Here is a 21,301-nt window from a genome sequence, read left to right as displayed (position 1 = left end):
AATTGACTTTTACTAATAAATGGGCTAAAAAATAGCCCTGACTCCAAACAAGATGAGGCTAATTTTAGTTAACTAAACTTTTAGTTAAAAATAAACTTTAGTTTTAGTCAATCCAAATAGGCAGTATTGTCATCTTCTTCACCCTCCATCATGTCTAAAAATTGTTATGCTAATTGGTGAAAAGGAGAATAATCAGCATTGCCTATCTATGTGGGCCCGAATCACAAGGGTTAACATATTGATGAAAGCATTTAGTACGTAGGACTAACGATGAAGACATGTTAGATAGTTTATTTATAGCAGGTACAAAACAAATACGACAATTATGCAGCTCATATGGGGATTTTGGTTGATTATGATGGCATTCCATTTAAACATACAATGGAGAGATGCATTTGATGAGATGAAGGATATCGTCCTCGATAATTGATTAGGCTAAAGGAACGAGATGACGTGATACTCAACAAATCTATTATTTGTATGGCTAGCGAGCGGTACAAGAAATCTTCTGAAAATGCATCATAAACACGTTTTTTTTCCATAAACCATGATTTACGACATTGGTGTGACAAACAGTTTGTCATTAATTAAGGATCATAAACTGTAATTAGTGGCATTGGCTCCTGTGTAACAAGCCACCACGTTCGCGGAAAGGGTCTAGCCACGCTGTCGGAGCCTGCCACCAACTGCAGTAGCTTGGAGGGGAGAGAGAGAGGGAGGGGGAAAGAGAGAGGCAGCGTACCGTGGGGGCAGACGCCCCCATCATCACTGCTGCATCCTGCACCCACACCTGTCGTCGTGGCCTGCATCCATGCCCATCATCGCAGCTTGGCGCCTGCATTCGTCATCATTGCTGCATCCCACATCTACGCCCACTGCCTCTGTCGCCGCCAACCGTGCCCACCGTCCCTGCTCGCTCCTTGTGTGCCGCCGCTGCTCCTCACCACCAGTGAGGGGCGAGCGGAGGGGGTAGAAAATGGAGCGGAGGGGGCAATAGAGAGGTGGGGAGGGAGATGCATGTGGAGGGGATTGGAAGTGGGGGGATAGGTGCGCATGAGGAAATAGAAGGAAGGAGGGGTAGACCAGTGGAGAGAAGGGGACAGATGTGGATAAAATATAGAAAGTCTACGGTTCATAGACGGGTTATACCACAAACCGACGCTCCATTGACACGCGTCCATATTGAAAAAGGATCACCTTGACCAACATAACAATCACCATGCGATGGGTTAAATTTTTTAATGTGCCACGGGAGAGCAAGAGAGGATGAACTATGTAAGCAATAGTGTACTGATGTTTGCTGCTGACCTTTGCCACCAGGCTAGTAGGGCTAGGCTAACAGCCATAACTAGACTAATGAGAAAAAATAAATACAACCAACTTGTCTTTCCCCCGACCCAAAACTCACCACTTCATCGTATTTGTTGCCTGCGATTGGGTGACAGGGCGCTAGCATGAGACAGAGGGTGTCGATTTGATGGAACAGTGGTTGGATTTAGCAGCACAATGAACAATCCGGTGGAGCAACTTGAGGGCCGCAATACCAACCACAAGGTGGCAATTCCAAAATAACCACATTAAATAGTGAAGAAATCGATGTTTGGCATGCACGCCATAGCATATTGTATGTAAATCTGACGAGAGGGAACAACGTTCACAATCAAGAATGTGTCTTTAGTGACCACAACGTAGCCTCTTCAGAGCAGAAGCAAGAGAGAGAGGTGACGAGCACAAAGACTAAAGATATAGCTGGGTAGCCACAACAATGTACCTACTGACCCAATAGCAGAGTTTATAATGGGGAAAAGGTGCAACAGCCATAAGACAAAATGGGATCATACACGTATTGGGCTGTAGCAACAGGTAATTGGAGAAAAAAGAAAGGAAATGAGATTTAGATATACTAACAACTAAGAAGGTCATACTCAAAATTAAATTCTAATTGTTACTCTTATAGTATACATTGAACATTCTACTAAATATAACATAAGGATTTCTGTAATCATAGCAAACAAAAATGTATAAAAAATCTAAAAAAACTATATTCATGTGAAAAATGTATAAATCTTTATGTAGTTTCAGTAAATATCAAAAAATATGTTTATATCTAAGATGTTGCCTTTTCTCTTTAATTCATGTTAAAAGGGTACGCCATAAAATATGATAATAAAAATAATATATTGGTCTGCTACTACGATATGACTAAATATAATTATTTATGTCTATTTATTTTGAAATAAAGTTTCCAGATATTAGCATAAAACATGCTAGCTAGCGCGGGTAGTTCCTCAAACTTTTAAGTTCCTGTTTTAAGTTCCCCCGATCCGGATTTTCAGATTTCTCAAGAGGTTCCCCTGCATGAACTCCTCCTGTAACCGTGACTCTGATGCTCCATCCGAACCCCATTTTCTCCCCTCATAAAAAGAAGAAAACGAGATTTTTTTGGGGACCAATTCAAGCTGCGCTGCTCTCTTTGGCCTGGCGTCCTCGTCGCGTTGTGCTGTAACCGAACCGTACGGCGGGCTTTTACGGTGAACCCTTTGCGCCCAAGTCAAGCGTCCCTTTCCGTGCGATCCGGCCTTGATTCGCTGTGCGTGCGCATTCAGATTGATGGAGCCGCTCGCTTTCGGATCCAAAAGCGCACGCACTCTGTCGCGGCGCGCGCGCCAGTCTCGGACGACTCCGGCCGGCGAGCTTCTTCTTCCTTTCTTGACGGCAGATTGCTCAACTCGAAGCCAATTTGGATGCGTCAGGCTGCATTCTGTCATTCCATGCTACTAGCTTATCGTCGGCTACCGCTACGTGCTGGTAACCCGCCATGTCTGCCTTCTGGTTTCTAATTCCTGATCGTTTTTAAATTCTTGGGGTTTGGAATTTTGTGCTTCTTGTCTACATCGAACCGAACATGGCCTCGCAGCTCCTAGACGATAAGAGTGCTAATGAACGATCACTGTTGCCCCTGCTGCTTCCAGTTGTATTAAAAATCTCAAGCGGCTACAGAGATCCATCGCTCGATCATGTGTCACTGTCGGCCGCAAAGATTTTCCATGAAGAATTCCATGTAGCGTCGCAGCTGGCGAGTAGCAGCGAAACGTAGCGCTTGATTTGGATTTGGAGCTAGTTCTGTTACTGTGTTCACTGCGCCTGCGTCCACAGTCCACCATCTTGCCATGGGGCATGGGCCATGGCTCTGAGCCCCACGGCGTGATGGAGAGCTTTCTTCCCCCTAGGGGACCGTTCCCGACCTGTCCATGGCATGCATGACGGCAACGGCATCCCCGTGACGAGAGCGACTCGGCGCAGTAGCAACAAATCGGGGGAATTCCGCATGGCCGCGGCACTAGGCTGTCACCATCGGGCATTACCGGCTGGTGGTGAGCGTGCGCCGTCGTCGCTGTTCGCGTCCATGAACAGGGCCGGGGTTCCTGCCCCCTCGCGACGTGCCGACGTGGTGGGGACTTGGGTTTTGTTTCTATCTTGGCTAATCCGTGCTTCTATCTTGGCTGATTATCCCGGTGGTTGGATTGTGTCTTCTTGTTGTAGATCCGCGTGGTTTGGCCTCGCCGCCGGAGAGAGGCGTCACTGCTTCAGGCTTGGCGCGTAGCTTGATGGGTCGATGAGAGCCACACTGATGCGGGTGGTGCCTCTCGCGGCGCGCGGCTATTCTTCTTCTTCTTCATGGAGGCCATCAAGGGTGAGCAGAGGAAGGCTACTGCGGCCGATGGCGCGCTGCGACGGCCGCTGGCGCCGTCCGAGAAGAACAATGCTGCTGCTCCGGCCGGTCGGAGAAGAGAGGTCCCGTCCAGGTTCAAGCCCGTCGCGCCACCGGCTGCTCCGGCGGCGAGGCGGTGCGCGTCCCCGAGCCCCGGCCGGGCGTCGGCAGTCGACGGCTCGGAGGTGACGTGCAACAGAGCGCGGTCGGCTGACAGGGCAAGGCCCGCCCCGTCTTCTCGGCTGAAGCCCTCCGCTCTTGCCGCGGCAAGGTCCACTTCGCCGGCCCGTGACGCGGCCGCCGAGGCACACGGCAGCGGCACTCCTCCCCGTGCAAGGAATGCAAAGGCCTCTGATGGCCTGTGGGCGTCTGCGCGGAGCTCGTCTCCCTCGGTCCGGCCAGAGCCCGTGCCGGCAGCAGCCCCTGCCAAGAAGATAGACAGGCGAGTCCATGGCTTACCTTCAGAGCTGACCAAATTGCGGTCAGGAGCCGCGGTTGAGAGGAAGAGGAGTCCTCTTAGAGGGAGGACCAACAACATCAGCGACCAATGTGAAAATGCTCGGCCACTAGAGTCTCCCGCCAGCAGGGTCATTGAGCAAAATCGGTGGCCGGGGATGATGACTGGCCGGAGCTCTGCTGGTCTCACTTCGACAAGTGCTGCTCCTGCTGAAAAGGCTACCAGGTCGGTCTCTTCACGAGATGCTTCAGCAGGACGCTCTCCAAGGAGGACGCATCCATCTGAAGGAACGGGCAAGAGTCTGAAGCGGCCGTCAAACGAGGTGGCAAAGATCGTTCACCGGAGAAGAAAAGATAAGGCAGATTCTAGCAGTGACACCTCATCTCAGACGTCGGAAAGCTCCAAATCCAATTGTCGCCTGAGCAAGGCCGTTTCTTCACCTGTTCCGGTTCTGCACAGATCGTCGTCACCGAGACAGGGCTTGGCAGCTGCAGCATCTACTTCCAGGTCCTGCCAGAGCCCGTCGCGGATGAGGCCTTCAGCACCTTGCCAATCGAAATGTGCTCCTTCAGATGCTCAATCAGGCGTTGAACAGCCTGTGTTTAACTACATCGTTGATGCGCGGAAAGGGAAGAAGAATGCAGGCCAGATTGAGAATATCCATCAGCTACGTCTGCTGAATAATAGATACCTGCAGTGGCGCCTTGTGAATGCACATTCAGAAGACACACTATCCCAGAAAAATGGCGCTGAGGTAACACTAGCAATCTAGTATCCTTTGTTACTTATGTTCCTTTTCTAGTACCATTTTACCTAAGTTGAATTAGTTCATGTTATTGCATATACTTCAGATAATGGATATAACATTATTCCTTTTTCTAGTACCATTTGTTGATGAACTTCACTAGGTACATTTTCTTGATATCTCTTTATTGAGCAACATTCAATTGACAAAAATACCTTTTCCCCTGTCATGTAAACAGAACATTCTTTATAGTGTTTGGAAGAGTATCTTGACATTGCGCGATGCTCTAACAAGAACAAGAATAAATGTGCAACACCGACAGCAGGAACTGAATCTGTACAGCATTCTAACAGAGCAGGTGCATATTAACATATCACTTGTTCTTATCTGTATCTCTACCAGTTTATCAATGTAGGATCATAAGAACTTTGAAAGATTTGGATATTATTGGAATATATTAGAAAAAAAGAGATAGACAAGGAATCCTTATCCCATCCTTGTTCTCTCTTGCTTTCCGAAACTGGGTAATGTGAAAAATCGAAAATTCAGTTTATTGACCACACTGTTTGCGGTTCAGATTGGTTACCTTGAGCAATGGCCGGTACTAGAAGAAGAGAGCACTGGTATCGTAGCTGAGGCGATCGAGGCTCTTCAAGCAAGCACGTTGTGCCTTCCAGTTACATCAGGAGCACAGGTGTGTGGTGAACAAAATAGCTGCTTGATTTCCTGTTACCTCATTTTGAACTTATGAAAAATCTGGTTTTTACTTGGATATGTTGACACTACTACTGCATGAACAGGCTGATGGAGTTGTAGTTAGGAATGCTATAAGCTCAGCTGTTGATGTTATGCAAGCTTTGAGTTCCTCGATTTTCTACTTGCAATCAAAGGTTAGATTTTAGTTTCCGATTCTTCCACATTATTTCCCTTTGATAATTTGGATCTTCAAAATAGTTATTAATTGCTTAGTAGTACATTGTTTGGTGGAAGATAGGACGTCCTTGCTTCTCTTATTGATGCTAGGACATGCTTGCCAGGTCGAAGATAGGACATCTTTGGTTTCTGAACTTTCGGTTACGGCAAGACAGGAAAAAGTTGCTCTTGATCAATGCAAAGAGCTCTTAGCTAAGGCAGCAAAACTGCAGGTACTTTCCAGACTACTGTCTGGTGTCTGGTCAAACGTTTTCCCAGTCCTAGTTGATTTACTATTCACATTTTATCCTATTTTCTTAGTTTTGTTAAGTTCTAATTCCCAGTTAAATCTCTAAATTTAAGAAACTTTGACACCAGATCCTAGTTGAACATTTAGTTTTCTGCTATAATCCATCCATTCCAGTTGGATAATATGCCAGAACCAGTCTTAGCATTACATGCCATGCAGAACTAGCATGGCATGCCATGTATTGGACAAGGTCTTGTGTAGTGTTTGCTGCAGGACTAGCATGGCATGCCATGTTTGGAACTGTTTGCTCCTTGGGATGGGACCATGGAGCATGACAAATTCAGTAGGGAGATATGTCCAGAGTTCTGGACCATTTGCGGTTTGCCACTGCATAGCATAATTGGATCTGTTAACCTCCGGCGTGCACATCCAAATCCTGAATTTTGCATCTTGAGTGCACATCTTGCAACAGCAACAGAACTATGCCATATATATTGAACTCTATAGGTTATTACAGGGTTTATCTTTGGTCAGGTACAGGAGACCAGCCTTCGCACGCATCTGATGCAACTGAGGGAGGGATCTGCTGGATGATTAACTGCTAAGCTGAAGAGGTTAACCTTTGCTTTTGACAGTAACATTGGTCAACTCGAATGTACAAAATGAAGCAGAAATCTGTAGAGATGAAGTAACAGACGATGCATACTGCACACATACTACCATACACACATTCCATGACCTTGGAAGATCATGGCGCGACGCTCCGCAGTCTGCAGCTAACAACAACTCAAGGTGCTTACAGATTGTTTCTGGGGAAAGAAAAGGTGTTATTGGTTTTGTTTTTTTTTTTTCTGAATCAACATGTCAGGAGCTCTGTCTTTCGTTAATGGTTTTCGTCGTACAGTAATTCTTCTTCTTCTTCTTCTTCTTTTTTACATTTGTTCTCCTCGTAGTTGAGGGTAGTTGTTTCTTCAGTGAGTAGTCCTATTCTTATTTCTTACCCACTTACCAGTGTACATTTTGACTTTTGAGAAGTGCAAAGAAAAGTACAAAAGGGTAACAAAATCAACTGCTGATGAAAATGAAATTCATCTTGTTCTTGCAGCGTTTTAAACGTATTGCTTTTCATCTCACTAAGACGAAATTAACCAATAAAAGTATTTCCAGTTCAGAGGAAGTAGTCCAGAGGACAAGCACACACAGGTTTGGCGCTTGCTCCTGTATGGAACACTGTGTTACCGAAACACGAAAATAGGGAGAAAAATGCAGCCTGGATGACTTGTGAAACTATCCTGTCATAGTGCATTGTCCCTCGAACATTAAAAAAACAATCTTCTTCGAGAACCCGTCTTCACCGAGAGAAGACGCTAGACGCAGCGACTGCTGCCGGGGGAACCATTTCACCACCCGCGCCGGCTGGGAGCTGCTTGCTGGGCCATCAGTGCTGCCGGATTTCGAAGTGGGTGGGTTGGGGGTGATTTGTAAAATGTAGAAACACCGCATGTTTGTGGCCCAATGGACTAAATATATTTAGGCCAGCCTAGAGACGTCTGGGCCGACGGCCCAACAATCTGACTATATATTCATATATCCGGTGAGGAGTCGTCCATTCAAATATGGACCGAACGATGTAGGTGGGCGCTCAGCCCAGTCCGTCCGGCAGAGAGAGAGAGAGGTCGATCAAAAGCCACATCATTTGAGCTAGCCCACCAGGAAGACGCCCAAGGGTATTCTTTCATTTAGTGACTAGAGTGTCCGTGGATTGCTACGGACTGTTAAAATCCACATGCACAGGGGAGAATGTATACGGTGGGGCAAATGGAGAAAGACATAATCATGGACAGATTTTGCAAGATTCATGTTACTTACTCGTTTCTTTTTTTTTTAGCAGAATGTTACTTTTTTTTTGCGAAAGGGAAGATATATTAAACTTCAGCACAGTACATCCCCCTTTTACCAACAGGCCCTCAAAAAAAGAAAATTACAAATAAGCCCCTAGAAAGCCTGTTCATCTTCTTCCACCTCTCCGATTCGGCCGGCTGTGCTCCAGAGGCCAAATCAGAGCCAGAACCTCCACTTCCTTCGCCAGTAGACTCCAGACGTTGGTTGAGCCGCATCACCCACCATCCCAGACCACCAGCCGAGTGGATTTGATTCGTTGAGCGAAAATCAACAGTCGCACTGTCGGAAGAAGAGGAGGAAGATCCTCCATCCGAATCCGCACCGACCAGCCAGAGGAAAAGCTGGCGCTGCCACCTCCAGCAAGAAGCGGTAGCCCAACAGAGAGTCCACTGCCGGCGACAAAGTCGCTGACCCAGAAAGAAAAGTTCCAGGGAAAGTACTGTTGACGCTCGTTATTGACACATTTTTAGTGTCGTTTAAGTGATGTTTTTTACATATTTTATATTAACCCGTCACTTGGCACATGAAATAACAACGTTTTCGCATTTGCATTATATCTTGGGGACATTATATTTTTGCAGAAAATTGGACCTAAAAGCATACTTTTGGATAAAATCTTGAACAAGCTTCAGAAAGACGAAGGCCAGCGGGCTCAGAAAGAGCCTAGGCCGATCGGCCTGGTGAAGCCCAAGCCGATTGGCCAGGGGTCTTCTAGCTCCATCCGACGCTCATTTTTGGCAAGCACTCCTCCAAGATTACTTAAGAGCTAAGATTGTGAAGATATGACAAGTATCACTTCAGGATCAAAGAGGAATCGAAGAAGATCAAGTGGAAATTTGGAAAGTTATCAAGGATCAATCTCATTCCGAAGCTATCAATGTGTCAGGCCCACATGCATAAAAAATAAGCTTCCAGAACATCAGAGGAGAATTGGCGATGAAGTTGGGTGCAAATGGATAAAAAGAAGGGCCACGTTGATCGGCCTGGACCCCTCCAGGCTGATCGACCTGAGGCTTTCCTTGCTCCCCTCGCCTTCTAATTTTTGTCACACGCTCTTCAGACTATAAATACTCCAAAAATTCACCAAGCCCCGAAATCAATCCACTAGAACTCGACGAAACCAAAGGCGTACACCAGAGGGAGTTGACGGCCACTACGAGTCTTCGAAGTTGCCTAGGAGATGGATTAGGCTAGACCCTAGTCACCATGGTCGTCCTTGCGCAGCGAAACCATGGTGGAGTTCTGGAGCCGAGCCTTGTGATCACTAAGGCTTATGTACACACAATGGTGATAATCAATCTAATCCTGTGCTTACTTTGACCTACTATGATGCATACTTATTCTCAAATATTTAGCTAGCATATATTCTTAGTAGGAATAGATGTAATCGTTGTGATTAGTCTATGTCTTGCGGATACATCTTAGTAGTGCGTAGGAAGTCGGTGTGTTTACCTTCGTGTGGTGACAGCATGTGGGGTAGGGAAAAGACCGAACGATTGCGTATTGTTGAGTAGAATCGATGGCGAGTATTGTGGGAGTCATTTGAGGTAAAGCTTTGAGAAACCGGAGGTGTTAACACGCACCTCGCAGTAGCGACCACAAGAAAATTGTATGTGATGTCACGTCCTATCCTCCAAGTCATTCACCACTGCTGTCATTTTATTTGGACTTTTTCGAGTAGTTTATGATATTGCCATACACTTCATAAGGAAAGGTACTGCAGTTTATTTTATTTGCATTGATAGCTTGAGATCGGGACCTGCCAGAGATCAGTCTCACACGCAGTCGTTTCACCATGACGCATGATAGATATGCTCACGAACTCAGCAAGATATTCACCATGCTGAGTTTTCGTGTAATCTGCTAAACTGCAGTAACTTAAATTTACATGCGAGGAATGAACGGTGAAAAAGTTGTACCACTGCACCATCTTAAATTTTTAAATTCCACGGATTGATAAACTTTCGATGGAATACTATAAGGGAAAAGCTACAATGATCCGTGCGCTTGCGGTTCACAAATTGGTGCGCTAACTGCCGTCAACAAGCACACAGATTCCTTCCCCAACGCAAGAAGAAAGAACACCAATCCTCCTTCGATCTTTGCTGGAGATGCCGCTACCACCGCTGCCGCTGCTGGAGACACGAAGAGGAAAACCTAACCCTAACCGGCGATATAAAGCCACCGGCGGAACATACAAGCACTAAGGCCTAGGCCTACAGCTATACAGGTCCTCCCGTCGAGGTGCCGGGCTCCCCCTCATCTCCGTCGCCGACGAGGCCACAAGAGGAGAGGGGACCGGCGGATCGATGGAGGAAAAAGTCGATTCGCCCTCTGAATCGCCTGGCTACACTGTATACACGGTAGCGTGGGGAAAGCAGAGGAGAAAATAGCGAGCAGAATGTTACTTACTCGTTTCATGGAGCGTACAAAGTCATTGGGCAATAGCATTTCAAACTTACCAACAAATTTTATTAAAAAAATAAAATTTATAGGCGACCAATTCAATAGATAATAAAAATTGAACTTGATTTTGTTACTTATCTATACGTAACATCTCATATTCACTCCTGATTTATTTATTTCATGAAACATATAGAACATCTCATACTTCTATTGCATATGGAAAAAAGCGAACTTCATGGGGAGTCAATCATTGGGTTATAGAAGGGCTAAGTATTGCCATGGACCCTATACTCCAAGTGCTGCAGCGTAATACTCAACACCTTTTAGCCTTCTTATGTTCGGGATGGACTGTTTATCTCTCAGGTGTCATTTTTGCATACCGTGCCTTATTTTTTGCACATCTTGATTCAATTTGCTCATTCGTTAATCCTTGTCTTTGTTCTACTATGATGCTAGTATAATGCAATCTATCATGATCACAATTTTTTCTTATAGTGGTCAATGTGAATGGAGATATTTCAGTTTGTTCCTACAATTAATGAAATAGTTAAATGTTTAAAAAGAAAACCATCCACTGTAACTGGAATATTTGGGATATGCGTGCAATCATCAGTCCTTTCTTGAGCATAGATCTGTTGAGATGGTAATGTATGATCACCTACATTGTGTTGCATTTATATGACATCTATCTATAATTCTATATTATCTATATTATACTATGAAGAACGAAAATAATTGAAAATCTTTCTTATCCAAATCAGCTCCACCTTACCCCCATACACCGGACCCACATGTCAGGCGCGAGGGAGGTGGGAAAGGGTGCTGACCCAAAGAAATTGAATGTTAGAGAATGTTTCTACCAAAAATAGATTTCTTTTTCCACTGCCCGCAGCCTTACCCACCTATCCCACGCCAAACCCGCCACCCCTTCATCTTCCTCGATTCGCCTATGATTTCCCTCCTTGTTTAGAAGATGTTGATTGCAATGTTTTAAAATGTTGAATTTGGATCTGTAATTTAGGTCTAATGGGCTTTAAAGTTGTACTCCCTCCGTTTTGACTTTTCTAGATACGTAGCTTTTACTATGTATCTAGTATACACTATATCTAGATACGTAGACAAAGTTATGTATCTAGAAAAATTTTGTCTACGTATCTAGAAAAATCAAAACGAATAGTAATTTAGGACGGAAGAAGTACCTCTAATTTAGGTTCCACGAGTTAAGCCCTCTCCCTCGCCCGTCTACTAATACGCCGCAGTTCCACACACCAGAGCACAAGGCACTCGCAGACTCGCTATCAGCAGAGGCTACACGAGCAGCAGAGACAGCAAAGAAAGAGAGAGGGACGATGAAGGTTGACGTGATGGAGACGACGCTGGTGGCGCCGAGCGAGGACACGCCACGGCGGGAGCTGTGGCTGTCCAACCTCGATCTCGCCGTGCCCAAGACGCACACGCCGCTCGTCTACTACTACCCGGCGTCGGAACTCGGCGCCGGCGTGGGACCGGAGGGCTCCTTCTTTGCGGCGGAGCGGCTGAAGGCGGCGCTGGCCAGGGCGCTGGTGCCATTCTACCCGCTGGCCGGTCGGCTCGGCGTGGGTGAGGGCGGGCGCCTGCAGATCGACTGCAACGCGGAGGGCGCGCTCTTCGTGGTCGCCCGGGCCGACTTTGCGGGCGACAATGTCTTCCGGGACTACGAGCCGTCGCCGGAGGTCAGACGGATGTTCGTGCCGTTCGTGCCCTCCGGCGACCCGCCCTGCGTCATGGCCATGTTCCAGGTGAGACAGTGCACACACACACACACACATGAATCCATGCTCCATGAGTCCATGGTCGATCCAGCATCTCTCTCTGCGCTTTTAATCCTGTGTAAGTAGCTTCGATGCCCACGGGTCGTAATCAGTCGCGCTCTTTAGCTATGCACACGTGGAAACGGCTAGTCGGCTACACGGAGTTCGCTATGAATCCTTGGCTCTGCTTGGAAGGGCGTGAACTTTATGGGATTCCTCTAGGTTAATTCACGCGAAATTACTTTATGAGACTTAGAAAAAGGTGAAGATGACAACTGAATTGGCCGGAACGAACGATTCTACGCAATCACAAAATTTGAAGAACATCTTCAGCCGCTACACTTGAAAACTTTGGGTAATAAACCCACATGACACCGGATCGAAAACATAGCTCAAAGATTTCGCTGCCACTGCACCTGAGCTGAGATTGTATATATAATCCATCTTATATATAATCTATAAGCTGAGGAAGGATAGCTTATTGGATTGTTATTGTCATCTAAGACATATTTGTTTCAGCTTACAGATTATTAGTTGGATTATATAATCTAAGTTGGGAAACAAACATGACCGGTTGTGGTGATTCCTGAACCAAACGTTAGCTACAAATGAGCAAGCTCCCTTAGCATGAGCGATGCAAAGGTTTGGTGTCAACATAAACAGAGTCCATATGACCTATGTCCTGTGTGTAACAAACTGATGGCCGTATCCGTACATCAGCTATTACCTAGCTACGTGTCAATGTCTGACTAGTGCTGCATCCATCGGCAAGGTGTGGACGACTTGCATTTGCATTATTGCATGCACGTAAGTGGAAGCTGACTTCTTTGAACAATAGGAATGAAAACGGGAGAAAAATAATTGCCGTCACAGCTGTTGAAATCAGTAGCGTGCCAACGCCTATCAAAATCTATCCGATGAACATCACACAATCGGGACGTGCGTGCGGAGTTATGTTGGCGGCCCAAAAAATAAGACAGAACAAAGCTGAAGGGATCGATATGATAAATCCACATCTCAGAATAGGCTTTTTTTTACATGATGATGACGTGCGAAAAGGGTAGCTGATGAACATGACAAGCGTATAATCCCGGTCGCCGCGGTGTGTGTAAATCGTGGGCAGAAGTAAAGCACGGCAGCCGCTGCAATCGTGGGCAGAAGTAAATTGGCAACTTGGAGTAGGCATCTCTCTACTCCTTGTTTTGACTTCTGATGCCGCTGTATCTCATGACGCAGCGTCTGGATTATGAATAATACTTGTGCAGTTAATTATCTGCAAATAGTTTTATGTGATGTCACGTCCTATCCTCCAAGTCATTCACCACTGCTGTCATTTTATTTGGACTTTTTCGAGTAGTTTATGATATTGCCATACACTTCATAAGGAAAGGTACTGCAGTTTATTTTATTTGCATTGATAGCTTGAGATCGGGACCTGCCAGAGATCAGTCTCACACGCAGTCGTTTCACCATGACGCATGAAAGATATGCTCACGAACTCAGCAAGATATTCACCATGCTGAGTTTTCGTGTAATCTGCTAAACTGCAGTAACTTAAATTTACATGCGAGGAATGAACGGTGAAAAAGTTGTACCACTGCACCATCTTAAATTCTTAATTCCTTGGAGGTGCGCGCGCGCGTGCAGGTGACGTTCCTCAAGTGCGGCGGCGTGGTGCTGGGCACGGGCATCCACCACGTGGCCTTGGACGGCATGGGCGCGTTCCACTTCATCCAGACCTGGACCGGGGTGTCCCGTGGCCTCGGCACCGCCGAGGCCTGCGGCCCGCCGCCGTTCCACGATCGGACGCTCCTCCGCGCGCGCTCCCCTCCGGCCCCCGCCTTCCACCACCCCGTCTACTCCCCGGCGCTGCTCAGCGGCCGGCCCCGTCCCTTCGTCACCCGCGTGTACTCCGTCTCCCCGAAGCTCCTCGCCGACCTCAAGTCCCGCTGCGCGCCCGGCGCGTCCACCTACTGTGCCGTCACCGCGCACCTCTGGCGCGCCATGTGCGCCGCCCGCGGGCTCGCCCCGGGGGTCGACACCCGGCTCCGCGTGCCGGCCAACGTCCGCCACCGCCTCCGCCCGCCGCTGCCGCGGAGCTACTTCGGGAACGCCATCGTGCGCGACCTCGTCACCGCCCGGGTGGAGGACGTGCTGGCGCGCCCGCTCGGGTTCGTGGCGCGGGCGATCGGGGACGCCGTGGGACGCGTGGACGACGCCTACGCGCGCTCCGTGGTGGACTACTTGGAGGTGGAGTCCGAGAAGGGCGGCCAGGCGGCGCGCGGGCAGCTCATGCCGGAGACGGACCTGTGGGTGGTCAGCTGGCTGGGGATGCCCATGTACGACGCGGACTTCGGATGGAGCGCGCCGCGGTTCGTCGCGCCGGCGCAGATGTTCGGCAGCGGCACAGCGTACGTGACGCAGCACGCCAGCAAGGACGACGGCATCACCGTGCTGTTCGCGCTGGAGCCCGAGTACCTGCAGTGCTTCGAGAAGGTGTTCTACGGGGAGTGAGATCACCTTTGTTGTCTTGTTAACGTGTGTTTGGGTTTGTACCGACTGTTCTGAGTGCTTAATGTTTGAATTTGGAGTTCGACGATGTGCATGCATAGGGGCAGCTTTGTTGGATCAAAGCTGTTTTTTTTTTTATTTCTCTTGTGCCGAGAATGAATCTCATGTGCATTTCCATGCTCATGGAAGTCAATTAACTATGAGCAAATTTTACGGTCGTAAACTTGTCCTGAATTCTCATCCCCATCTAGGTACTCTCAAAATGCCCACGGTGATCCTTAAACTTGTTCGGAACTCTCATCCTGGTCCTTTAACTTGTCCCGAGCTCTCATCTCAGTCACGGTACTCTTAAAATGCACATAACAACCTAAACTTGTTCCGAATTCTCATCTAAGTCCATAAACGTATCTAGTCCTCTCATCCACTAAAACTTTGTGCGGGGTTTGAACTTGGTTTAAAATCCTCATTAATTTTTGATCGATTTTGAATGGGTTGGTTTCAAATACTTATGAACTTTGCATCAATTTGAGTGGGATTCAAATCCTAAAAGTTCAAATCCCACTCAAAATCAATCTGAAATTCATAAGCAATTGAAACCAAGTTTGAATCCCATTCAAAATTGATAAAACATTCATTAGGATTTCAAACCAAGATCAAATCCAACTCAAAGCTTTAGTAGATGAGAGCTCTTTGTAAATTTATGGATCTGGATGAGAGCTCGGAATAAGTTTATGACCTGGATGAGAGCTCGGGACAAGTTTCGGACTTTTATGTGCATTTCGAGAGTACCGGGGCTAGGATGAGAGTTTGGAACAAGTTTAAGGACTGCTATGTGTCGGTATTTAGACCTGGCAACCTACCAAGGGGGGTGCCCGAGGTAGTGTTTTGGTTAGTGGGGCTCGTCAAGATCAAGAACTCGAAGCTAAATACAAATACATGATTTAGATAGGTTCGGGCCGTTAGATTGCATAATACCCTATGTCTTGTGTGTTGGTTGAATTGAATTGCTTTGGAGGGGGTCCCTGCCTCACCTTATATTGCCAGGGGCAAAGTTATAGGTCGGTTGGTTACAAGAATACTAGTCGGATATGACTAGAGGAGTTTTACTCTTATTACAATGAGTACTTTCCTAATCCTCGACTACGCCGTTCTACACCATGGTCTCCATGTCAGATGTGTCTCAGTGTCCAGCCCCATATTTAGGACTATCCAAACCTTCTGGTGGGCCTATAGATATATGTACAACAAACCCCTGAGTACTTTTTAGTCAAATACAGCATTTCTGAGTACTTTTGCAGACTTTAACGACTAGTTTTGGTACTCTTCGAGTACTTCATCTAGTTGAATCTTCAAAGGTACCCAAAAACTGCATGCAGCTAGAATGTTCTTAAGCCTCATTTAACTTAGTCTCATATCCTTCAATGTTGAATTTTATATAGAAGTGCGATGAAAGTCGCACTCCATATGGAGTAGCCCTCGAGTCTTAGGATGAATCGAAGAATCAGGCTGAGGGCCAATCTGTAATTTATATCACTTGCCCCTTAAAATCTGGAGAATTTTTTTTCGTCAATGAACACGTGGCATACAGCCCCCGAGCCTTTAGCTGACTAGTTTGGTGGGTATAAGGGTTAACCTTTGGTCAATGTGACCATCTTCGGAAGGAGATCTTATCTCTTCCTGAAATAAAGGTAACTGCCAATCAGATATCCAAAATTCTAGGGATCCTTTAAGTCAAAATCCCTTCATTTGCGCAATTTTTACCGTGCCACTATTATAAATAACGGAGGAAGTTATCCCTTCCATTTTACCTTTGCCATTTGTCCTTCCATCTTCCACACTTTAGCCCTAGTGTCGCCGCCACTGTTTGATCTCCGAACACTAGCCTCGCCGTCCTCCCACCAAGCAGCTCTCGAGCGTATGCAACAGAAGAAGCTCGTGACATCAAGGATGGGTAGGAAAGCTGCTACGTCAAAATCAGGCGAAGGCGAGAAGAAGAAGACATCTGACAAGAAGAAAGAGCCGTAGTTGCCGGTGCCCAAGTACGAGAAAACCGATCAGACCGCGCCGCCAAATCCCGTCTATGCCTAGAAGCAGTCAACTCTGAAGGAGGAGGACATCAAGGCGCTCGTAGCCGCCAAATTACTCCAAGATCAGAACTTCATCAGCTAAAGATCTGCTTATGACAACGCCTGCTCATTGGAGACTTATCCCAATGAGATGGTAATATTTGCCCACTTCATTGAGCGGGGTCTTGCATTGCCAACTTCAGATTTCTTCCAAGACTTGCTGGATTTCTATAAATTGGAGTTGGTTCATCTGAACCCCAATGGAATCTTTCACATTACTATTTTCTTCCACTTATGTGAAGCTTTTTTGGGGATCAGGCCGTATTTTCAGTTATTCCGAAAGTTTTTTCATGTGAAGCCACAACCCTCAAAAGATCATACCCTCTTGGTTGGAGGCACCGGGATCCAGATGTGAGAGACAGCGAGCGGCTAGTATTTGGATTACGAGTTGATAGGCTCCAATACCAGGTGGAAGGAAAAATGGTGCTACATTGGCAACCATGATCTGAAACTACCCAAAATGATAGGGCATCGCCCCTTATAGAACAACCACTGGCTTGATAAACCAAAACATGGAAATTGCCTCCAACTACCCGAGCTGATGAGTAGAATAGCGTAGTTGAAACAAGAGAGTCTTACTGGAATCGAAGTTGCATTCAGCTTTATGAAGCGACATATCCAGCCCCTGTAGCAGAGGTGCCACTTTGGCTATCAATACACCGGCCTAGACGATCCCTCCAGATTCTCTCTGGAAGACATTAGCACTGATGAAGTCATGGCGAGGCTCAAACAGATGTTCAAAAATGTGGGCGAGATCCCCACTATTGTGTGGGAATTCAGTGCCACCAACCCACCAAAGCCTGTAAGTAACCATGGCTGTAGCCCCCAAGTACTTTATTTGAAGTTGTTGGGTTTGCTAACTTGTCTTTCTTTGCAGGAAGATGTTGATTTGTATTTCTCTGCTCCTACTCCACCCGAATCTGAAGAATCCTATGAAGCTGCTCCTTGTGTGTTTACGCGGGAAGTCATGATAAGCGATAACCAGGAGGAGGAGGTAGTTGAGTCCTCCAGCAGCACTAGTTCTGACGCCGTAGATGAAGTCAAGGCGCAGCCATCTGCTAAGGCTGGGTCTTCCTCCGGAGCAAGGCAACGCTCGGCTGCTAATGAGCTTGAAGCTACGATTCCTCCACCACCGAAGAAGAAGTGATCTGTTATTGCGGAACGGGTCATGAATAAGTCTGTACCCGCGAAAGATGTGGCTCACACGGTAATTACTTATGAGGAAGGACAAGATCCTAAGTATTGTGTACTCCCGAAAGGTGTTTCTAGTATCACCACCATGTCTACTCAGGATGACACTGGTGGTTTGTAGGTACTCGAAGAGGTGGCCGAAACGGAGAAGGCGACTGCAGTGGCTGCTCAAAGCAAGGCGCCAATCACCGATGAGCTGATTGAGATTGAGGATGATCCAGAGCCTCAAAATGTAGTTTAGGTTGATCCACAGGTGATAAACCTCAATGTCGTAGAGACAACTCAAGCAGCAGAGGCGAAGCTCAAGGCTGGCCAAGATCCTCTTGTGGATGTGCAGGCCCCGCTAAAAGCGCCCATCTCCATCTGTCAAGCCACTGCGATTGTTTGGCAAACCCACGCTGAAGTTGAGGAGATTGTCAAAGTAATATTTCCTCTCCTTTCGAGTACTTATTGTAACAAGCTAAGGTTTTGTCTTGTGCAGGAAATCCTCTCATCTGGACCTTGGAGGACCTGCCTCTAGGCCCATGACTGATGGCGGTAGCCTCTCAGTTCAGGACGTTGCCCCAGCCTAAGCAAATCCATAGCTGGAAAATCAACCCACAATGACAAGTAGTCCAGGTGTTGTTTCTTTTGTAGTAGCATTGATGCAAAAAGTAAAATCATCATTGACTGATGTTTGTGGTGCCAGCCCCCGAGCAACAAGTACCCAAGGAGACGGTGGCTGCCGTGGACATGGCGGCTACTTCTACAGCCTCCGCGTAACCGATTGGGGGTGAAATAGAGACTACCTCTAGCACCGTGGTTGCAGATGTAGCCCCTGAGCTAGAGATAGAAGTCGGGGCGGCGACAACCCATGGGACCATGGCTGTTAATTCATCTTCTGAACCTGGGAAGTCTGCTGGTTTTGCCATGGTTCCTCATGCAAGCGCGGATGCTGATATTGCAAACCTAGTTGGATCACTCTGGAGGACATCCAGTTGATCGATGGTCGCTGCTGAACCTGAAGATGATAGCCAGTATCATGGAGATGCACCGTCATCTTGGTAATTTTGCATAGGTGAGTTGAGATTGTCTTGCTCTATTTTGCAATATTTGCTAACTTCTACCCTGGTGACAATGCGAGTACTAATTTTTGGGTTCCAGTACCTTATCAATCGCTCCCACTGCAAGTCATAGATGCTCGAGGGGTATGGTGATACCGTACTCCGTGCTGAAGCTCTAGAGAAAGAACTTGCGAAAGAAAAACTGTACATCTCCCACTTGATGATGAAGCACGACAGCTCGACAGCGGCCTTGTGGAACCGGATTTAAGATTTGGAGGATGAGAAGGAGCGTCTTACTACTTGCAATAAGTCTCTCAATCACAAAATTGAAGGTAGTCTCTTCTCCTTTGATGTTCATCAGCTACTGATTGTATGTCGATTCTTATTAACCCCATGCTGATGTTGCACAAAATATAAGAAACTGGAACCAGAGCTTCAAGCATCAATCACCGATTGGAAAAATATCTTCTATTGGGTGACAGATCAACATGAAAAGCTAGTGCTTCATGTTGAAAAGTTGGAGCATGATCTGGAGAAGGAGACACAGATGCGCAAGGATGGTGAGGTTGATCTGGTTAATGCCATAAAGACCATCCGAGAGCACGAAGCTGAGCTGGAAGCTGCCAAACTCGCTCTGAAGGAGATATCTGAAGCGACCTAGTCAATAGCGAACATGGTGGAGTCTCTAGTTGAAGGTGTAGAGCCCCATTAGCTATTTGAAGTACTCATGAACGTGCTAGGGAAATTCACCAGCTACATTCAGAAGATGGCGAAGTCTATCTCCAAGCAACTGCTGAGCTTCGTCAAGTCTTTCTATCCTCAAGCTGATCTGGCTCCTATTGCAGAAGGTATAGCAGATGACTGCTCTGATGACTCTTCAAGTAGTACATGCAAGAGATGAACCCCATTGCAGAAGAATTAGCCAATCATCTGGTCCTTGAGTAGTTCTGTATTAAGGCAAACATTAATTCTATTTTGAAAACATGAAATGAATGCTTTGTAATGTAAATATTTCTAAGTCTTGATGCAATCTCCGCTGTTTTCGACTTGTTATTTTAGTGCATCTTACAATCTTCCCTAATATTTACTCGTACGGTGGATGTAAATGTCTGTGCATAAGGCTTCTTTGATGAGCCTCATCAAGCACTAGTTGTGAGTACTCTTGTGATGTGTTCCTTTGTTGCGGTGCACGAGTACTCAAGTTACATGGGCTGCAGACTTCTTTCAATAGAGGTCTCTTTAGGGTCTTATGTACAGAGTATGTCTCCACGTACTCAATGGGCTCACTTTGACGTTCACTCGAAGATTCCTGGAATTCTGCAAATTTGTTTTTACAAGCCGCGACTGGACAAGTTTGTCCGATGAGTTAATTAACACATAAAGTTTACTACAGACTTGCTTTGCAAGCTACAATTGGACGATTTTGTCCAGTGAGTTGAATAACTTATTATAATTTTGCAGACTTGCTATTACAAGCGGTACTTGGGTGATTTTGCCCAGTGGAGCTGAAAAGCTCATTGTAGTTGTGCAGACTTGTTATTACAAGCTGTGATAAGGCAGAAATAAGTAGTCGAATTACGACAAAAATATGATTGCTTTATTAAATTGTAAATCTACAACTAGGGCTGATGGTCGATTTACATGAATATGCAAATCGAAATTAGCGATAATATCGATAGGGTTGCTCAATGTTCCACGAGTTGTCGACGTCTTCACCTGAGGGGTGTTGTAATCGATATGATTCAGGTCCAGTGACCTTGGAGATGATAAAAGGCTCCTCCCATGGTGAGTTGATCTTGTGTAGCCCTTCGGTGTCCTGGATACGGTGAAGGACCATGTTGCCTATGTTGAATGATCGTTCTTTGATGTTTCGATCATGGTAGCGGCGAAGGCCTTCGAGGTATCTTGCGAACTGGATGAGTGCTACGCAGCGAGCTTCTTTGAGGCTGTCAATGTCTAGACACCTTGTTTCCTCTGCTACACCTTCCTCATACTGCTCTACTGTTGGAGATTTCCACATGACGTCGATAGGTAGGACAACTTCGAATTCGTAGACCAGGAAGTACGGCGATTGCCTTGTAGGCTTGCATAGCTGGGTAGTTTTTTGAGCCATTTGCCTCCTTTCGTGTTTCCGATATCATGTAGTCTTTTCTTGAGAGCTTCCAGTACCATCCCTTTGGCGCGCTCAACCTGGCTATTGGCCCGCAGATGAGCGACAGAGACAAATCGGACATCGATCCCACTATTCTCGCAGTA

At 46.6% G+C, this 21,301-nt stretch overlaps 2 protein-coding genes across 4 annotated transcripts; both read left to right on the top strand.

Annotated features, from left to right (window-relative positions):
• Positions 1-2,605: 2,605 nt before the first annotated feature.
• LOC117859608 (AUGMIN subunit 8) lies at positions 2,606-7,163 on the top strand. 3 transcript variants are annotated; one of them, XM_034742747.2, is made up of 7 exons: positions 2,606-2,808; positions 3,544-4,923; positions 5,153-5,272; positions 5,492-5,608; positions 5,715-5,804; positions 5,952-6,059; positions 6,611-7,163. In XM_034742747.2, the coding sequence occupies exons 2-7, from the start codon at positions 3,679-3,681 to the stop codon at positions 6,668-6,670; spliced, it is 1,740 nt and encodes a 579-aa protein (XP_034598638.1). In that variant the 5' UTR covers positions 2,606-2,808; positions 3,544-3,678; the 3' UTR covers positions 6,671-7,163. The 3 variants fall into 3 exon arrangements, with proteins under 3 accessions (XP_034598638.1, XP_034598639.1, XP_034598636.1); XM_034742748.2 differs by lacking the exon at positions 2,606-2,808 and adding an exon at positions 2,853-3,451 and having other exon boundaries at positions 6,617-7,163; XM_034742745.2 differs by lacking the exon at positions 2,606-2,808 and adding an exon at positions 2,857-3,451.
• Positions 7,164-11,588: 4,425 nt separating this feature from the next.
• On the top strand, positions 11,589-14,823 carry LOC117860187 (putrescine hydroxycinnamoyltransferase 1). The gene is made up of 2 exons (XM_034743441.2): positions 11,589-12,162; positions 13,822-14,823. The coding sequence occupies exons 1-2, from the start codon at positions 11,734-11,736 to the stop codon at positions 14,686-14,688; spliced, it is 1,296 nt and encodes a 431-aa protein (XP_034599332.1). The 5' UTR covers positions 11,589-11,733; the 3' UTR covers positions 14,689-14,823.
• Positions 14,824-21,301: the final 6,478 nt, after the last annotated feature.

Source organism: Setaria viridis, chromosome 6 (genome assembly GCF_005286985.2).
Source record: "Setaria viridis chromosome 6, Setaria_viridis_v4.0, whole genome shotgun sequence".
NCBI classification, from domain to species: Eukaryota; Viridiplantae; Streptophyta; class Magnoliopsida; order Poales; family Poaceae; genus Setaria; species Setaria viridis.
The sequence above is the reverse complement of the archived record's forward strand: the minus strand, read 5'-3'. Positions and strand labels throughout refer to the sequence as shown.

Bases quoted from the DNA above. Each gene is read 5' to 3' on its own strand.
- LOC117859608 (XM_034742747.2), top strand. From the start codon at position 3,679: ATGGAGGCCATCAAGGGTGAGCAGAGGAAGGCTACTGCGGCCGATGGC. The intron at 4,924-5,152 runs GTAACACTAGCA...TCATGTAAACAG, and splicing joins CCCAGAAAAATGGCGCTGAG to AACATTCTTTATAGTGTTTG. The intron at 5,273-5,491 runs GTGCATATTAAC...TTTGCGGTTCAG, and splicing joins ACAGCATTCTAACAGAGCAG to ATTGGTTACCTTGAGCAATG.
- LOC117860187 (XM_034743441.2), top strand. From the start codon at position 11,734: ATGAAGGTTGACGTGATGGAGACGACGCTGGTGGCGCCGAGCGAGGAC. The intron at 12,163-13,821 runs GTGAGACAGTGC...GCGCGCGTGCAG, and splicing joins GCGTCATGGCCATGTTCCAG to GTGACGTTCCTCAAGTGCGG.